This window comes from Leptopilina boulardi, unplaced genomic scaffold (genome assembly GCF_019393585.1).
Source record: "Leptopilina boulardi isolate dan_hultmark-lab unplaced genomic scaffold, ZJU_Lbou_2.1 LbouV2_325, whole genome shotgun sequence".
Lineage (NCBI taxonomy): Eukaryota > Metazoa > Arthropoda > Insecta > Hymenoptera > Figitidae > Leptopilina > Leptopilina boulardi.
The window spans coordinates 5183411-5203388 of record NW_026137891.1 but is presented as its reverse complement, the minus strand read 5'-3'; the positions used below and the strand labels follow the sequence as shown (position 1 = coordinate 5203388).

The window sequence follows — 19978 nt, the reverse complement described above, 5'->3', positions numbered from 1 at the left end:
TTTTATTTAGTATCGTTTATTGATTTATTATTTTTTATTACGTATTGTTTATTTACTATCATTTATTTTTTTAGTATTTTTTATTTATTATTGTCTATTTTTTAAATAAATATTTATTGTAGTTTTTTATTCCTTTTTTTATTATTTTCTTTTTATTTGGTATTGTCATTAAGTATTGTTTTTCTAGTATTTTTTGTGTTAAGTATTATTTATTGTTTTAAATAAATATTTATTATAGTTTTTTATTACTATTTATTTATTATTTATTTTTGTTTTTGTTTCGTATTGTGTATTTAGTAACGTTTATTTATTATTATTTATATTTATTATTGTCTTTTTTTAGTATTTTTTATTCATTAACTTTTATTAATTTATTATTTTTATTATAAGTATTATTTATTTATTATTGTTTCTTTTTTATTATTTATTTATTATTGTTTATTACGTTATAAATGAAAATCAAAAAAAGAAATTTTTAATTAAAAAAAGTTGTCCGGCAACAGTTGCTTTCGATAATTTTGTGTTACGGGATCGAATCCTCTCATAGCGATGAAATAAAATTTTTAAAAAATTAATTAATTTTGCTCATTCAATAATAAAAATATACGATTTCACTTGAGAGGATAATTTTTACTTTTTTTTTAATTAAAATTCAGTTTGTGAGAAATGATAGAATGTTATCGTTACTCTTTCAGAAAATCTCTTCTAAAATTAACCGAAGCATCCTCTTGACGAGGAGTTCTCTTCATTCAATTTTCAAGCTGTAAACTTGAGTGCAGTAAAGCTGATATTAGACAGAATTCCTGATATAGTGACTTGCGTATGTTGTTGATAGCTAATTTAACTGCTTAGAATTTCCGTCTGCATGTTAAAGCATCTGATTTTCACATGTCAGTTTCTATGATTTCCACCTCGCGGATCAATTTTCATCAGCTTAGAAGGGAGTTTTCGTCTGATATACATACGCGTTTTTCAAAAAACAAAATTAAAAACGATTCCATTCTCAATATTCATTTTTCCCACTGATTTTATTTTTAACTAAATTATAAATTTTTAATTTAGTAATTTTAAATTTTTTATTATTATAATATTTTAGTTGCGAAAAAATTTAGATTAAATAAAAAAAAAATATTCTTATATTTAAATATTTGAAATGAAGTAGAAAAATAAATTAAGAAATTGCCAACTCATAAGTTTGAAAGATTTTAACCAGTGTAATTACAACATAGACTTTAAAGCGCAAATTATTTAATAAGATAAGATTTCGTTATATACACGTTTATCTGAGAATAAATGTTTTCCCCGAGTCTTACTGTTGAGGCGAAAGTTTTTGAAGAACGGGGAATGCGTTTTAATATATGATAATGTTCGTTTTTTGCATAACATTCCCGTTAAACCGGCGAACTGTTATGAAAATAATATGATACTCGAAAATCTTCCTCTCTCTCTCCCTCTTTTGCCATTTTATATATGAAGCGGGAAAGTGTGCATCCCCTGTTAAAATAAATCGTTGGATAATTGAAAGGCAACTTCTCTCTAGGGCGTTCTTTATCGTTGTAAGCGGTATAATAAGATGTTCCAAAAAATTTTACTATTCCAAAACGTCAAATATCATATTTATATTTTTCACATTTATTACAATTTTTACATAATGCGTTATAAAAATTTTAATTAATTTTTTTGTCAGATATTAATAATTAATAATACAAATAATTAATAAACACTCATAGCACGGAAATAATAATAATAATTAATTATTGTTAATTATTTCATTAATTATTATTAATAATTGTAAATAATTATTAATTATTAATCTTCATAATTATTATTACCTAATTATTATTAATAAAAATAATAGATAATGTAATAATAATAATAATTAATAAATTTTATATTTTATACTTTCATTTTGTATATTACTTTTTGTATTATCAGTTTTTATTCACTGTAAATTTTTTTTTCTTTAAGTTTGCAGAGAAAAAAAAATTGTAAAACTTTTTGTAATAAGTACATAAATCTAAATTCATCTATCTAAAAAAAATAATAATTAATATTTAAATTAATAAATCAAATTTAATTAATAATTTAATAACTTTTAACCAAAAAAAATTGAAATAAATTGCTATACACTAAAAAAGAAATTTAGTTGATTCAAATAATCGGTTACTTGACTTAAATAAATTTTTTTTTTTTAAATAATTATTATTTGAGTCAATTAAATTGTATTTGTTTCAAATACAGAAATTATTTGTCCAAATACAATTTATTTGATTCAAATAAAAATTATTTGGTTCTATTAAATTTTTATTTGTTAAGAATCAAGTAATCAATTATTTGAAATAATTTTTTTTTTTTTTTCATTATAGAAATTATTGTACAAGATATTTTTCAAAATCCTTTAAAAAAAAATAATCAACGGAAAAAGCATGTTTTTAGATGTTTATTGAAATATCGTATAGTTATGCAAAAAAAAAAGAGCAAAGTTTTCATTTTTTTTCCACAGATTCTAAAAACTTTCAGACAAAGAAAGGAAAGAAAATATTCTCGGCATTTTAAGAAACTTTTTTTTCTTAAAAAAAAAAAAGCTTTGAAGTTTTAACCCAAGAATGTTTCAAGTTTTTATTACTTGAAATATTATCGAAACAATGAGTTTCCGTGTGCTTATATTGCAAAAGAGATTCAACTCTGTGAATTTTTACATGTTTTATAAAATACAGTTTTTTTGTAATATGTAAGAAAAAAAAAACTAATTGCAGTTTCATATAATCGGTGCCTGAATTTTTAAGAATAAAAAATTCTGTAAAAATTTCTCATTTTCTCAAAGAATTTTAAATTAAAAAGTAATTTTTGCCTTTTTTGCAATTGGAAATATTTTGTAATTATCGAAAAATAATTTCGCGAAAAGAAAAATTGTATAACAAAATATTATATGAGCGGTTTAATCTTGAGTCAAAGTTTCTTTTTTATGTAAAGTCAAAGTTCTTTGGTGCAAAAAAAAAAAAGTATTATTAAGTTTTAAGTGAAAAAAGCAATTTTCTTAGGTGGAAATTTTCTTAAGTATAGAGATTGTTGAAAATTTTCGCAATTTATATAAGCGTCAGTGGTAAAGTTGAATTTTAGTCAGACAAGATTTTTCAAAAATTTTTTGTATCAATACATATCCAGAAAAAAACAATATATTTGTCTCAACACCAAATAAATTTTTATTTGTTTCAAATAAATATTTATTTGTTGGAAATGAATTTTATTTGTTTCAAATAATTATTTATATTTGTTGGAAATGAATTTTATTTATTTCAAATAAATATTTATTTGATTTAAATTTAATTATAACAAATAAAATTTTAATTTATTTTTTATCTTATTTTAATTTATTTAAATTTAAATTTTTATATTTTTATTTAAAAAAGTTATTAGGATCTGAAACAAATATATGTTTATATTTAACACAAATATATTATATATTTGTTTCAAGTAAACATTTTTCTGGCTGTTGTAAATGACAATTTCAAACTGAAATATTCTAATTCATCAGGAAGTTTCAAATTTATTTTCAAAAAAAAAAATATTTTGGCAACAGAAAATTTATTTCTCAAGTCATTTTTGGCATTATTTTCTTTTCAGTTAAAAAAAATATTATGGCAAATTATTTCATATCGAATAAAAATCGGTTGACCTATTTTTACTAATTTTTTGACACATCGAATATCTCTCTATTGTATACAAGCAATGATGAAGTGGGAGGTGCAAAAAAAAAGAAGTTTATATACATATACTGTCACTGAGTTTCATTATGCAGCCTCTTAAAGTTGGCATAACTCCCATTGCTCGTAAATATGAGTTATACCAAGTCGAAATAGCTTTTGGTGTGTTCCTTTACTTATATCGCTAGAAACTGTCCAATATATGAATGAGAATAGTGTTCCTGTCTCTCAGGTCTCATCGTTTTTTTTTTTCTTTTTTTTTCATCTTAAGAGAAATTCGTCTACAGGGGACACATATAATTCATTGTGAATTCGATTATGTCCAAAAAAGGAGATAAACCTTTGCAACCTTGGGGGAAATGTCCTCTTTATAAAAACGACACTAATACGAGAATTTGTGCCAAAACTTTTTGAATTATGAGGACAATTTCACACAAACTGGAAAAAATATCGTTCAAAGTTCTGTATATGTTATATATATATATATGATCCATTATGAATTTTTGCAAATTGTAAATCACAATTGAATTTCTATTTTATTTTTTAATGAGATTTTAATAAAAAAAAAAAATAATATTTGGATTATTTTTATATAATGTGAAAAAGAAAATTTTATATAATAGAACGATAATTTAATGATCAAAAACTGAAATTGAATTCTGCATTTTATATTCCTTTTGATCTCTTTCGAAACAGGAAACCGATTGTTACACACATATAGAATGTGTCTTTTTATCGTCAAACTGTAATTTGAAATTTTACACTTTTATCATTTCAATCTAAAATTCATATGTACATTTAACAATTTTCAAAGGGACATTGATCATAAACAATTTCACAAATAACATTTTACATTCCAATATCAAAAACGTAATTTGGATTATTCATATTGAAAACCCAGCAAAAGCTTCCAAACTGATATTTATTTTTATTTATTCTTTTGATATGCAGTAAAGGAAAATTTATTAAAAACTAAATTTTAATATTTGCAGCTCCATTACATTTATTATCATTATATATATATATATATATATATATATATATATATATATATATATATATATATATTAATATTCAAAATTATTAATTTAAATTTATATTTTAATTAAAACCTCAAATTCACATTGAAACTTTAACTTTTATTATTTTTTTACTGAAATTTGTTTTTCGAACTGCATATAATTTATTTGAATTAAATAAAAACAATTTTCCTGTATTTAAAAAATATATTATTTGATTTAAATAATATACTTATTTTAAAATAAATATTCATTTGTATTGGTGCTAACTTATTTAATAATTGTGAAATAATTGATTGCTCTGTTTAGCCTAATATAAACTATTAAGATTAGAATTTTAATATTTTATTAAATATAGTAACCACAAGAACTTTAATTTAATATTTCAATTAGTTAATATATTTTAATAATAAAATATAGAATAAAAATATTCTAATAATTAATATTAAATATTAATAATTTACTAATTATTAGTGTTCAATTCAATTTTAAATTTCAAATATTTGAATTTTATATTGGCCAGACTGTTTGTCGTCACACTACCAACTTATAAAAACGAATACATTAGTAGAATAGAATAACAATAACTAGATAATTCTTAATTTGTTGATAGAAATTTAGATATTCTATTATAAACTAAATTCCAAACTAAATTATTTTAAAACACACATTTTTTTTTTGAACAAAAATAACAAATATTTTTGTGCCTATTATTTGAATGCCGCGGTATTCAATATGTCCGTCATTTGTAAACTGAGCTCTGATTGGACAAAACAAATGTCAAAGATAACAAAACACACATGCATATGTCATTTGTTTTTATTAGTGTTTTAATTAATAAATAATATTGATTATAGTTGTGAACAAGTGAAAGAATTACTACATTATTACTGTAGTTGATAAATACCATGAATATCATTAATAATTGTTTCTATTAAAATAATTTCTAAGAAATAAATAAACCTAACCTATAAATGATGTTCTAATCTGCAAGATATTTTCAATATTTCTCCTATTTTGTCTCAATTAATTAATGAAAATTGTAAATATCGAGAAAATAACAAAGAAATTATAATTAATATGGATTCAAAAGCTGTAGTAATTTCTGGTGAAGCTTCTGAATCGGACGATGAAATTGGTCACATCACCACTGTGAGTACATTTTTTTTTTTATAAATTAAATGATATTTTTATTAATTAGTTATTTCTTAATTAAATTTATTAAGAAGCTTTTCTACCTTAGGGAATAGGATTTCCTCCTCTAAACACTTGTGGAAAAATTATAACAGGAGAAGCTCAAGAATCAGACGATGGTAAATATTTTTCATTGTTTCATTTCAAAAGTCACAAAAATATAAATTCTTAACAATCAAAAGTTTCTTTAATTTGCTCTATTCTTATCAAATTTCTACAAGTTTTTCAAATTTTTTGTTTAATATTATAGCTTTTTAAATTTATCACACTATGATTTTTAAATTGTCATGTAAAATATACTTTAGTAAATGTGACAAAATTTTATCAACTTTTACAGTTTATCATGTATTGACGATCCAGAGTACGTACGTTATATTTGTTGTTTCATTTTTGGCTGCTAATTTTTCCCGTTAGAATAGTAGAAGCTTTAAAAAACCTACGGCTAATAAATCAAAAATGTAAATTGATTTTTTAAAATCAAAGCTTCAAGTAAATTATAATTTAATAAAAAAGAAATTGATATTTATTCTATTTTTTTTAATACAGATGAAGGAAGTTCAACTAGTTTAAGTAGTGCAATTGATGCTGCTGTATGTCCTTCATATACTGAGGCTAAAGTACCAAAATCTAAAAAAAGTTATGTCAAATACAACAGTTTACTTCATTTTAAACTATGTAAGTATTTATGTGACAAAAATTCTAAACGTTTAAATAAACGAAATATTTTTTTCAATCTATTAATTATTAAAAATTATTTTGTCAATGTAAAATAAAACAGTAAATTAAAGAATTATTAAATTAATAACTTCTTTTTAGATATTTAAAATAATATTTTGTAATAATATTCGTACTTAAAGAAGTTGAAAAAAAAATTTCGTTCATTTGAACGTTCAAAACTTTTGGCTCATAAGTATTTTTCTTTCTTTAATAGAATTTTAAGATCAATTAACATATTTTACACTAATTTTAATAATTATTAATATTTAACTAATTGTTAAATTATTACAATTTTAATCGAAATGTTTAAATAATTCATTTAATTTTAATGACATTGAAAAAAGTAACTATTCACAAAAAATGTTTTTTCTTATAACTATTTAGTTTTATTGACCGTACAATTTCAATTACATAAACTGGTCTTAATTACAATTCGCGTTAATGATTATGACACAGTCGATTAAAATGTAGAGAAATTAAGAATAATTCATTAATTAAAAATGTTATCGTTTGCTTTGCATTGAATCAACCTTCATATCTCAGGGTCAAAATTTTCTATTGAATCAAAAACAAATGTGTGACGAAATATATTTTGCTATTAGAAAAAAATATCTAATTAATAATGATAATAATCTTCTCTAAACTTGCAATAAAAGTCTAGAAATTAGAAGTAAAGAGCGGTCTTTAGTTTACTTTAATCGAAATTTTTTTCCTTTTAAGGCAGTTCGACTGCAAGAGACTCTGATAAAAATTAATACTATTAATCATTTTTTTTATTAATATAAATAAACAATTATAATTCGCATAATGTTTACGAAAATTTTGTTTAAAATTTAGATTTTTCTTTAATCAAACATAATTTTAATTTTTAAAATAATTTATCATTTTTTTAAGCGATACAATTTTAATAGTTTATTTTCTTGAGAAGCTAAATTTTTTCAAATTTAAAATGTTTAAATAATTATTTTCAGTATTAAAATTTTATCAGAGAATATTGCGGATGAATTGACATACATTTTTTTCAAGACATAAAGTCATATAATGATATTTTTTTAATTTAAAAAAAACAGATGAATGTAATATCGCATTGGACAATGATGTTCAACGAACTATCCAGAATGTAATTACAAATGGTATACAAGAATTGTCCACTGCTAATCGACAATTGTTAAAAAGCGAATTAATTCTACAAGAAGCCGCTTGTCAATTACGTAATGCATCGAATCGAACTGCAAATGCTTCCAATTCCTTACTTCAACTTTTGGATCTTAACTTTCTACACTCCATAAAAAGTTAAACTTGTACATATATCGTAAATTATTTTTTTTTTTTGCCATTTAGATGACATAATTAATGTCTAATGAGCGATTCTAGAAAAATCGCTAACTTCTTTTTTTTTTGTTTTTTTTTTCTTTTTGGGGGACTTTGTTGAGCATTAATTGATTTTGTCTTGTTTACTGGCAGTTCTATTAAATATACAATAAGTTATTTCCTAGGAGCACATACTTTTTCTTTTAAACAACAGCTAGTTTTATATATCTTTTTTTTTGTTCAATTATGCGTTATTTAAATTTAATCTATTGTAGCCGTTAAATTAATACATTCATAAATTGTAATATATAGCAAATTATTGTAATTACGAATATATCAAATACTTGTATGGTCGTTGCATATCTCTTTCAAAAAAGAAAGTAATCATCAAAATTCTCATAAATGCAACAATCGCAAATTTAATATATTTTCTCATTTGTGGCATTAATTATATTTATATTACTTATTTATTAATTAATCTTTTAAGATTAACAAACGGGCAGAAAGAAGCAGAGGTTGCTAAGTTCCCTTTTTTTTTTATTTTTCTATAAATGCAAAGGCTTTGTTATAGGCACATTTGTTTTAATACTATTTGTGTATCTTCTGCTTCTTAATTTTACATTCTTTTTTTTATGAAAATGAAAGAAAAGAGAAGTTTTTTGACAGTATTTATTCCGTTGAATAAAATATTAGTCCTCTATAATTTAAATGCAAAAAAAGCGTATGTTAAATTTTACTAAAAAATTATAATTATTAAATAATGAAAATTATTGATTAAATTTTATTTATTATAATAAAATTGTAAATAGGTGCATAATCCTTTTTTCGCTGTGAAAATAAGTTTTTCTCCTCTTTTTAGTATTTGATTTTACGTACTTTTTTAAATGTTATTATTTATTACTTTCTATTGTAATGACAAATGTGTTTTGTAAGCATTTGCTTTAAATGATTTTGCAGAGAAGATTTCAAAAAAGTTTAACAAATTAATGCTAGCTAAAAAGTGACGAAAAAGAGTTTAGAAACTAGTTCTATCTATTACTCCCGAACTATGCAATAATTATCAGTGTTTTAATGCCGCAAGTGAGAAGTTTTTGAATATATCAAGATTCTTATCTTGTTTTATCAGTGTTAAGGCATACAAAAGAATATTGTAATTTTAAAGGCTTATTGTATATAATGTACATAAAATAGTAAAAAATTATAGCAACAAATAAAAATTTTAATGATAATTTTTTTAAGTGGTAATGATTTTGTAAATAATAACAATATATAAATAATAAAAAGTCAAATAAATATTTTATTAAATAATAAAAAAAAGAATATACAATTGATTAACAAATAAATATATCTAAAAAGCAGAATTTCATTTATTAGAAATATTTTTAACTTGAGCAATAAACTTTTCAATTTTATTTAAATATTTTCATTAAATTAACAAAATTTATAATTTTTAAACAAGTCTATCTTACAAAGAAAAAGAAATATTCTGAATTTTTAGGGAAACTTGAATGATTATTCTCTAAAAGCCTTTTCTTTTGTTCCATTTTTTTTTTCTAGAAGATTTTTTTTTTATCAAACGCATAACTGTTAGGTATCAAAGGTCTGATATTGTTCGTGGTTTTCTTTATTTGTTTTTTTTTCTTTCGTAAATATTACTAATGTGCACAGTGAATTGGTGATCTAAAAATGGGATGCAAATTTTCCTATATAAATTCAGTCTTTAATTATTTCTTGAAAACTTCGTTGAAATAATAAATAAAAACGTACATTCTAAATTACCTATATTATATAACGAAGTGAATTCATTAAAAATGAAATTTTTAGTTTTTTTTTTATATAGAATTAAAGAAATTTTGTGCTCACACTGATATGATACAATATTGCAACGGAATGCCTTCTTCTATAATAATGATTATTTCTTTTTCACATAATATAATACATCGTAGTTTAATTATTATTATTCTGTACTGAATTTTGAAGCAATTCCGTATGTTGAACTGCATACTATAAATATACACAGTAATTAGAGACGCATGAATATTTTCTCTTATTATTTCAAAAAAAAAAAAAATTCGTTTGATATCAATGTTATTTTAGTGAAATTTATATTAGTCAAACATTACCCACAAGTTGTGTAATTAATTCGATAATATAAATTTTTAATTAAAACATCAAACTAATTTTTGAGAAATATACATGCGTTCCAGTTATTATTCAATTGCACACTATTTGCAATCATATAACTTAAATACCTTTTTTTCTAAACATGTAATTCTAGTTTTATTCTTAATTTTTATATCCTTTTTTTCTGTTTTTAATAGAGAGATAGAGTTTACATATGTACTTTTAGCCATAGGTCTTCATTTATTAAAATTAGGACTTTTGACATTTAAGTAAATAAAGGCAAGTACTTTAGAGTCAAGTTCTGTGTACTTTGACAAATAACAAGTAGGTCTTTTCTCAATTTTCATGATTCAACAATGACCTTTTTGTAAAAAGTATTTTCCGAACAATGAATGATTTTTTTTTTTTTTTTAATATGAATCAAATATTGAATCAGAAAGTTGTTCGATTATGATTTTATCAAGTTCGTTTGACGAGAAAATACATATAGAGTGTTTTTCTTCGTCTAAAACATTTTTTTTCTTTTCTGTTTTGTTTGTTTTTTTTTTCCTGTGAGTCGGCTCAATTCCAAAAGAGAATAAATGTTTGCTGCAATTGACGACCTTTGTAAAATATTCGACGTCGCACGCGATACATGTTGGCTATAGTGAGGGCGCCGACCCCCCACATGGCCTACGCTCTCTCCATCTCACCTCCAGTTGCATACATTTGAAGAAGAGCCATCGACTCCTGAGCTTGTCGTTTCTCGACCAAAAATCTTCCTGACGCCTCTTTCAATTGCTCCAGGAATAATCTGTAATTTTAATTTTTTTTTTGCTTTTTATTTCTCATTAAATTTCATAGAGGAATTACAAAAAATTAAATTTATTTATAATAAAATTTTTGATTCCATCACTCAGTAATATTTAATAATATAAGAAGATGATATCGATCATTCCGAGTCAAGGACTCGAATTCCTTGACTCGGAATGATCGATATCATCTTCTTATATTATTAAATTTATTTATATTTTTATACTTTATAATTAGGAATTATAAAATAAGGGACGAATGAATATTTCCTAAAATATTTTGAATTTCCGATAGAATTTAAAAAAATCGAATTTCTTTTTAGAATCGAATAAGTAGAAATTCAATTAAAGAATTTGAATAAAAATTCTATTTTATTTCTGTTAAATGAAAATTCGAATTTTATGAAAGTTTGGTAAAATAATTTAATTCTACTTTTTAGATAGAAATTCAAATTAATAATTTTTAGCGAATATTCATACGTTCTGTAAAAAAAACTCTTTTTGGTAATTTGAACAGATGATTTTAAAATGGAAAAAAATTATATATATTTTTTTTACTTGTCAGGAATAATATCAGCCAAACTGTCGGGATCCATATCGCTGAGCATTTCTAAATCATGTCCACCAAGAAGTGAGATGTGTGTTGGATCACCATGAAGTGATGAGACCAAAGGTTCCAAAGGCGATCGACGTCTTCTCGAATCACCTCTTGAACCTTCAGCATGATCTACATCATCCACGACAATATAACGTGAGGTAGGATTCCCTCCAATTGCCATCCACTTTTGATCTCCATGTAGTACCATTAAACTTGTATTTTTTTCCAATGTCGCAAAGTATTCCTCATCATCAATTTCCGTACCTTAAAAAAAATAATTCTATTTATTCTTCCTTTTTTTAAACGAATTTTAAATTCTTTAAATTTTATAATTAAAAACCCAATTTGCAAATTGAAATACAAAATTATAACTCACCGTCCTGTTCCAAAACAATAGTGAGTTGCCCATCATCTGGAAGAGCAAGTCGACTTCGTGCAGTATTGGTTAATTCCTCAAGGGAGGATGCTGTGATTCCTTTTCTACGTTCTCTCGCATGATCGACAATTTTGTAAGGATTCCCCGATCCATGAGGCATCACTGACATTTCTGCCATGACAATGAGAATACTTGTCGTTAATGAAAATATATATGTAATATCAAGAATTCCGTAAAATCTATACAATATATATTCAATTCCTTAAGACAATAATTTCGACGAAATTTTTAGACGAATACGTTAACAGCCTTGTGTTTTTAATATTCACAGACTTAAAAATTCGACTTTCGATGCACATTGAAAGAGTTCAATTGAGCACAGTGTTTTATGTCAAAAAAACAAGTGGCAATTTAATGGCACAATATTAAGGATCGCTTTTGGGATTTTTGGAAGCACTTAACAGGCATTTACGTACTTTTGTTTTGGATATAAAAAATTTGGTATGTATATAACAAAAATGGTACTTTAAAAGGGCAGTGATTGGGATTTATCTTTCTTTTTTTCCGAGGTTTTTGAATTAACCGGCGGGGATCTTATAACGAGTTTAACAAGATTATTATTTTTTTTTTGTTTTGTTCGCAATTTGAAGATAAAAAAAAATGAGAGAAGGAAGGCTTTGGTGATTAAAACTAGAGGAGCGAACTGTTTGTGTGACAAACCAACACTGGGTCAATGGTGCAACTACCCCTTCTATTTATACACTCTGTTAACCGCTGCGTATATACAGACACTAGACACCCCTAACAGTGAACCCTCCCAACATGGCACCAGACAGAAATCAATAACCTACCCCACTACCAATTCAATTTTTTAAGATCCCCAAGATTATTCAAGATTCTAATTTTAGAACTGCGAGCAAACTTTCTTTTTAATGTTTTTTTTTTTTTACAATTTTATTTAACAAAAGGAAAAAAAATTAGAAACAATGGAAAATATTAATTCTCGAGTAGAAAAAATGACTATTTTTTTAAATTAATTTAATTATTACAAAAGTAAAATTAATTTTTTTAAGTTATATTTTTTCACTAATAAATATATTTTTAAATTTGACTTTTAATTCAATTTAATTTGAATATAATTTTCTGCCAGCGAAAAATGTTTAGAAAATAATTTTATTTACAAAGAAATACAGAAAAAAAAAATGTTTTTGAGATTATTTTCCCGTTTTTATATTAAATTAGTGGCTCGTAAAATAGATAATTAATTATGAGAAAAGTTGTTTGTGAACTCTCTTTATTTGTTTGTTTATCTTGTACTATGACTTTCATTCATGTTTTATTTCTAAACAGGTGAGACAGTTTTATCGAGATTCACAGGGTTAAGGCAGTGAGAGAGCAGTGTGTGGTTAAATTTAGATTAACAAGACTAGACACTTTTTAGTTTAAAGTTAGCTCAGTTTAAAGTCAGCTCTTGTGGCTCCTTAGGCGAGCCTAAACTAATAATTGAATGATTGGATCAAAATTTTTCAAATAATTCTATTAGGACAAAAAAAAATGCCTTCAGTGAATTCGGATTTAGAAAAAGATGATAGTCAATCGTGGGAATTGGCTGAAAGATGTTTATTACCTATTGCTTTTTCACATGCGATTGCTGTCATTTTAGCGACAGTATTAAATACATTTGGCATCTCGCAAACTTCTAGTTTTGTGCTTTTTCTATTATTTTTGGTTATATCCATTAGTTTCACCTTGTTCTACCACAATCTCAAGGTGAGTGTTGATTGTGATTTTTTTTTATTTAGAAAAAAAAAAAATTTTTTTCCCAGAAATTTCATAAACTTGGAATAATTCTAGTTGAAGGTTGAATGTATGTATTAATAGCGGAGGTATGAAATTTTCAATGCCTCCTTTCCGTGAAAACAAATTAAATTAGAACTGTCAAAACAGTATGCATTTATTGGTTCCTTTGAAAATCTTTAATTAGTGAAAATTCACAAAAAAAACAAATTCAACTCTAAAGCCTTTGATAATGTTATCATCTCGACTGTCACTGAAAATATCAAAGGCTTGCAAGTCCGTGCAGTGATCTGATTAAAAGCTTCTATGTCGGACCTCTGACCTTTTTTTATAACAATACCAGGAGAACGAGCTTTCTATTTTTAAACTCAACATTTTTATTAATAAAATGCATAACAATAAGGAATTGAACTTTCTTCAAGAAAATTATTCAACAAAACATAATTGTATAATATTGAATATTAATTTGCTTTGGAAGTTTTAGCTTTATTATTCTTCTCCGCAATTCAATAATAATACATAATTCAACAATTTTTCAATTGAAATAAAATTCCTCGAAAAATAAAAATTAGAAAATAAATTTCCATCACTGTCAAATTCTAAATAAAATGAAATGTATATAGGAATACGTATTTCTCGAAATGTTACTGGATAATTAATCACTTATAAAGAAATCGATGAAACTGCGGAGGTTTTTAATTCAAAGTGAATAATTTCATGGACCTCAGTTTCCTAAATGTCCTATTGATTTCCCTCACACGTGTCGCAAAGTTCAAGGTTTCCAACAAGATGACTAAATTGAAAAAAAAACCACTAAATAATAAAGTATACCATAAAGTGCACCATTTTCCCTTTCAGTGCATTATCATTGTTCATGTTTTAAAAGAAAACCTCCCTGGAGAACAGAAGCTAAGCAAAAAAAAGAATAGAGATTTGAGATATTTTTACAGCTAAAGCTACTTTAAAAGTTTTCTATATATATAAATAATCCGTTAATATTCTTTGTGTGCAGGTATCAGCAGCAGGAAAAGCAGTATTAATTACCGGATGTGATGCGAGAGTTGGATCCGCATTAGCCAGAAAATTAGATGAATTGGTAAATTTCCTTTTTTCCTTCAAACAATGGTTTTTGAAAAAAAATAGAAAAAATGAAAATTTGTCTATTAGTATAACTTTTAAGTTAAAATTTAATTCATTAAAATTAGTATTAAATTTTTTTTTTTGTTTTTAAAAAATAATAATTTCTTTAATATTAATTTTTAATAGAAATTGAAAATAAATTTCTACTTTTCTCGAGTATATTAAATAAACATAAAAAGAAAAATATTCAACTTAGTTTCTTTATAATAATGAAAATATAAAACTCTTGTATATCATTTTAAAGGGATTTACAGTATTTGCGGGATTTTCGAATAAAGCGGAAAATGAGGAAGCAGCACAAAAATTAAAAGAAGAATCTTCAGGAAGATTACACATTTTACAATTGGATGTTACTAGTGAACATGATATTCATTCAACATTTTTATATGTAAATGAAAATCTACCTGATGGATCACCAGGTATTTTTCATAATTAATTACAATTTTGTTTTAAATAACACACGAAGCAACGTTTATGATACACGATTTTTAAAAAAATAATTTTTTTATAATGAAAAATTCTATAATTTTTTGCCTGAAAAATATTTCTTATAATTTTTATTAATCAAGAAATTTTAAAAAAATATTTTTTTAGGTAAACAATTTCATATTTCACACAAAATTTTTCGTGTTAAATAAAAATTGATTTCTAATCGTTGACCATAAACGTTGTGTACTTAAGCATCGGAATAACACAAAGTTAATGAATTTTTAAATTATTTTTACAAAGGACTGTGGGCTTTAGTACATGCCGATACTTGGGTAACTCTCGGAGAATGCGAATGGATTCCAACTTCAGTTTTAAAAAGAAGCATGGATATAAACGTCAATGGCGTGTCAAGATTAACTCAGGCAAATTATATTTTCCTCATATTCAAATCTTTCACATTTGAATATAATCGATTTCAAATTTAAATTTTGCTTCCTCAATCTTTTTTTTCATAGGTTTTTCTACCTCTCGTAAGAAGATCAAAAGGTCGCATTGTGCTGGTCGGTAGCCTTTTGGCTCGAATCCCAAGTGCAGTCAGAGGAATTCATTGTGCTGTCAAAGTGAGTTCATTAAAAAAAAAAAAGCTAATTAAAAAAAAGGAGCAATAATTCATAATTATAATTTCATTTGAAGAAATCTTAATAAAATTTTTTTTCTAGGCTGCAATAGAAGCTTGGGGAAGTTGCTTGAGATTGGAAATGCGCCGATGGGGTGTCGATGTCGTTATTGTTGAAACTGGCGAATATGTATCAGGAAACGTGTGGTTAAAGGACAATGCAATGATATTAGAACAAGCAAGAGATATGTGGACACAATTAGAACCACAAACACGAAAAGAATATGGCAAAACATTATTTCAAAAGGAAATGTTGGCACTTGAAAAATATACAAAAGGACCTGAAGCTGATTTAATGCCCGTTACACGTGCATTGACAGATGGAATAACTAAAACATTTCCAATGAAAAGGTACACACCAGTGTCCCGTAAAGAAAGAATACAAGCTTTACTTAGTGATCATTTACCAAGATCAGTTTATGATATATTATATACAAATTAAATGGACTGTTGATTCAATTTACATTGTTATATGCTAATTTTATCGAATTCAAAATGTTATAATTGCTGTTAATAATTACACTTTTAAGATCTTCTCAGGTGAGATATTTTCTTTTATGAAAACGAAAATTTATACAAGAATCGAAAGATATTCAATAAAAACGGGGATTTAATTCAATACTATTGTTTTTAGCTAACCTAACCTAGAATTGTAGGTATTATGAATTCTTTAACTATTTAATTAATAACATAATAAAATATATTTAATAATTTAAATTGAATATATTTTCATAAAGCAAAGGATAAAAATTTACCTTATTTGTTTATAGGCTTTGTAGACTATTAAAAGATGAAAAAGCGCAGTCACTAATAACTTTCCACACAATTCAACACCTAATGCAATAAATTGTTATCAAATTTATAATTCTTTGATTGTTTTCGAGTGTTCTTAGTTTTTTACTATTTAAATAGATGCAAAACAATTAAAAACAAATTTGATTTGACATTTGAAAACAAACACCACAAAGTGAGGTTATGTGGCTCCAGCTTTATTGCAGTACTGCCAACCCTAACATTCTTTAAAATTAAAGTTGGCAATTTGTGGTAACATTCTAGTGACTATATTTTTATTTTTAAAAAAACAAATAATTTAGTGAATATTGATTATCTTAATAATTGCAATAAATTTAAATTATACTTTCTTTTTAATATAATTACATAATGATTTATTTATTAAATTTGGAACTTTATTTAAGTGTATTCTGATTGGTTAAGTAGTTTTTTATTCAGATCTTCCTGCCCCTTCATTGGTTGAGCTAAACAATGAAGAGGTCATTGTCATTTCAACCGTTTTCGGTGACAGATATTCGAAATTGAATATGAAGATAGAGCAAGATATAATGCTGAAGAAATTGGTGAGTTAATCCATACGAATTTATTTCAATCTAACAAGTAATTAAAAAATAAAAATTATTGAATTTTATACCAAATTTTGTTTTTTTGTTCATCCTGCACAATGTATCGCTTTATGGCAAAAATTAACCTCTTTTTTTTGCATATTTTAGCTTCTATTTACCTACATTGAGAAAATAATTTATAAAACTAATTTTCTATTAAAACACTATCAGTATTAAGAGTTTTTTTAAAATGTCGAATCGTATGGAAATTTGATAAAGTTCGAAAGCGTCTTTTTGTGCACGTGGTCATTAGAAACAAAAATGGTTGACAAAAATAATTTCCATTGTTTTTATAGAAAAATCTTTCTTGATACATTCAACTCTTAAAGTAGTATCAATAAATATTTTTCCCTTTTTCTATTTATTTTATAATAAATTGATTTTCAATTAAACTTTCTAGATTGAACCAATGGTAACAATTCCAGAAAATTCTGAACTTTTCATCCAAAGGGTTAGTAAAATTACATTTAATAATTATAATATTAATTAATTTAATTTTAAACTTTTTATTGTATTTATTAATAGAAATTTAATTTTTCTAATTATTGAAATATGATGTATTTTTCAGCAAGAGCAGTCTTTTATGATTGAACAAAATTCAGGGCTTTTGAATTCTACAATCTTCATTCCGGAAGAACTTCAAAGATTAAATTGTGCCATTCCACAATTAAGTAAATATTTTTTAAATATTGCTTTAATTTTTCTTGTTTAAAATGCAATAATTCATTTGTAATATAATTAAAATTTTTTTTATTTTAGTCTATTTACCACCAGTAATGGAGATTCCACCAAGTACCTGTGCTTACTGTCAACATCTTAATAATTTCAATCAAACAATGCCAAATGTGCAGTATGTGAATTTTCGTGCACTTCCAAGCTTAGATAAATATTGTGCTGATTTGCCGTTTACTGGTAAAAAAAAATTCTTTATACTTCAAGTTATTATTTTTATTAAAATTCTATTCTATTTTTATAATTTAAAATTTCTACATTTTCAGACATGCTGACATTTCAATATTTTTACAACTTGGGAATAGAGTATAGTGAAGGATTTTATGCAAACGCTGCCAATTGTAGAGCAAACTATAATAATAGATATAAGAAAGGAAGAAAGTTTAAAAAGTACTTTAAAAATTCTACTTTCAATAGAAATTTTTGAAAAATTTGTATTTTGCATAAATAATAGAAAATAGGAACTTGTCTTTAAAAAAAAAGAATGCATTGTTATATTAAAATGTTAAAACAAAATAAAAGTTAGATTTTTGAGTTTATAAATCAAACTTCAAGAATATTCATTTCAACAGAACATCAAAAAAATTAAGAAATTTCAAAATAATTAATAGTTCAAAGATAGTTGTAATAAAAATTTATTGAACTTTTCAAGTCATTTACATTAATAGTCGCAAATGAAGGAAAATCTTTAAAGTTGAAAATTAAATATTAATGTTTCTTTACATTTGACTATGTCTTGGAGAAAGCGGGAATTAACAAGTAACGACATAAGTATATATATAATCAACAATTTTTAATAATTTACGAAATTAGCAGATTCTAATGTGATAAATCTGTTTTAAACAAAAAATTTCATATTTTTAGTGTCAGCAAGGGATGTGAAAAAGTGATTTCGATATAAAGGTAAAATGTATTTGTTTATATAGAAAAGAAACTTAAAGGTGAGATGAAGAGAGCGTTATAGAGGCTACAGCGGGTGGAATAGAGAGTTTTACCCGCGGGTGTAATTTCAGTGCGGGAAAGGATGGCAAAGACAGCCAATTTTGATCTTGGAAGACGAAGGTGAGTCATAATACTAAATTATTAAATAAAATTAATTTTTTTTCAATTATATTTTATAGTAATTTAAGTAATAGACTAAGTCTATCTAAAAATTAATCATATTAAATTATTAGACAACGAGTTTTCATTATAAAATATTTAATTAAAAATTCAAAAACCTAAACGTTTTTTAAATTTAATCAATTTAAATATATTAATTTTTATTATAAAGAATAAAATGTGTACAACTTGAGACACTTTCTCTATTAGTTTTATATATATGAACTTGCAATCGTATAATGTACGGAAGTTCTCTCAGCAATACCATAAAGAGCCCAGAACAAGATTCGCAAGACATTCAATTTAAAATATGGTTTATGATCATGACAATTTCTCTTAAAATGTTTCTTTATCATTTGAAATTCAATGAACAATTTTTTTCATTAAATCAGTTTTTTTTTTAATTATTTGTTCATTAATATATTTTTATTTACAATTATTGTTAATGGTAACTCATTACTATGCAGAATTTTAGTAGTTTGTGAATTCATATAAGATTTAAGTAAATAAAATATAAGAATTTAAAACTAACAAAATTTAATTTGGAAAATACTAATAATAATTTATTATTATAATAATACATTTATAATAATTATAAATTAATTAAACAATATAATTTACAGTTATAAATGTATCGAATTTAATTAGTTAAAAATAATAAATATAATTATAGTCGTTTTATAAGATATAATATCTACTAATATTAAGTACTTTTTAAACAAACTCGAATGAGATGTAATGAAACTAAGTTTCTAATTTTAATATTGAATTTTCATATTAACAAAGTGAATAGTTTTTGGGGCAGTCATTATATACCTCATAATTACTTTTATGTACTCTAATATTATTATAATTAAAATTGAAATTATAGA

General features: G+C 24.1%; 5 protein-coding genes across 7 annotated transcripts in view; 4 read left to right on the top strand and 1 right to left on the bottom strand.

Annotated features, from left to right (window-relative positions):
- Positions 1 to 19978, top strand: part of LOC127284564 (major facilitator superfamily domain-containing protein 12-like) — a 376445-nt gene that overhangs the window by 238559 nt on the left and 117908 nt on the right. The gene's annotated exons all lie outside the window — the stretch shown is intronic.
- On the top strand, positions 5485 to 9174 carry LOC127284580 (biogenesis of lysosome-related organelles complex 1 subunit 3-like). Of its 2 annotated transcripts, XM_051310094.1 has the most exons (5): positions 5485 to 5875; positions 5967 to 6036; positions 6255 to 6278; positions 6464 to 6592; positions 7705 to 9174. In XM_051310094.1, exons 1-5 carry the CDS (start codon positions 5804 to 5806, stop codon positions 7929 to 7931), a joined length of 522 nt encoding a protein of 173 aa, XP_051166051.1. In that variant the 5' UTR covers positions 5485 to 5803; the 3' UTR covers positions 7932 to 9174. The 2 variants fall into 2 exon arrangements, with proteins under 2 accessions (XP_051166051.1, XP_051166052.1); XM_051310095.1 differs by lacking the exon at positions 6255 to 6278 and having other exon boundaries at positions 5487 to 5875.
- Positions 9218 to 16843, bottom strand: LOC127284579 (DNA fragmentation factor subunit alpha-like). 2 transcript variants are annotated; one of them, XM_051310093.1, is made up of 4 exons: positions 16632 to 16843; positions 11835 to 12005; positions 11419 to 11722; positions 9218 to 10862 (listed from the first exon to the last, which is right to left on the bottom strand). In XM_051310093.1, the coding sequence occupies exons 2-4, from the start codon at positions 12001 to 12003 to the stop codon at positions 10742 to 10744; spliced, it is 594 nt and encodes a 197-aa protein (XP_051166050.1). In that variant the 5' UTR covers positions 12004 to 12005; positions 16632 to 16843; the 3' UTR covers positions 9218 to 10741. The 2 variants fall into 2 exon arrangements, with proteins under 2 accessions (XP_051166050.1, XP_051166049.1); XM_051310092.1 differs by lacking the exon at positions 16632 to 16843 and having other exon boundaries at positions 11835 to 12012.
- Positions 13281 to 16495, top strand: LOC127284571 (D-beta-hydroxybutyrate dehydrogenase, mitochondrial). Its single transcript, XM_051310080.1, has 6 exons — positions 13281 to 13604; positions 14644 to 14727; positions 15016 to 15190; positions 15501 to 15622; positions 15716 to 15820; positions 15920 to 16495. The coding sequence occupies exons 1-6, from the start codon at positions 13389 to 13391 to the stop codon at positions 16316 to 16318; spliced, it is 1101 nt and encodes a 366-aa protein (XP_051166037.1). The 5' UTR covers positions 13281 to 13388; the 3' UTR covers positions 16319 to 16495.
- Positions 16787 to 18547, top strand: LOC127284581 (uncharacterized). The gene is made up of 6 exons (XM_051310096.1): positions 16787 to 16920; positions 17095 to 17231; positions 17674 to 17724; positions 17842 to 17944; positions 18033 to 18185; positions 18272 to 18547. The coding sequence occupies exons 2-6, from the start codon at positions 17196 to 17198 to the stop codon at positions 18430 to 18432; spliced, it is 504 nt and encodes a 167-aa protein (XP_051166053.1). The 5' UTR covers positions 16787 to 16920; positions 17095 to 17195; the 3' UTR covers positions 18433 to 18547.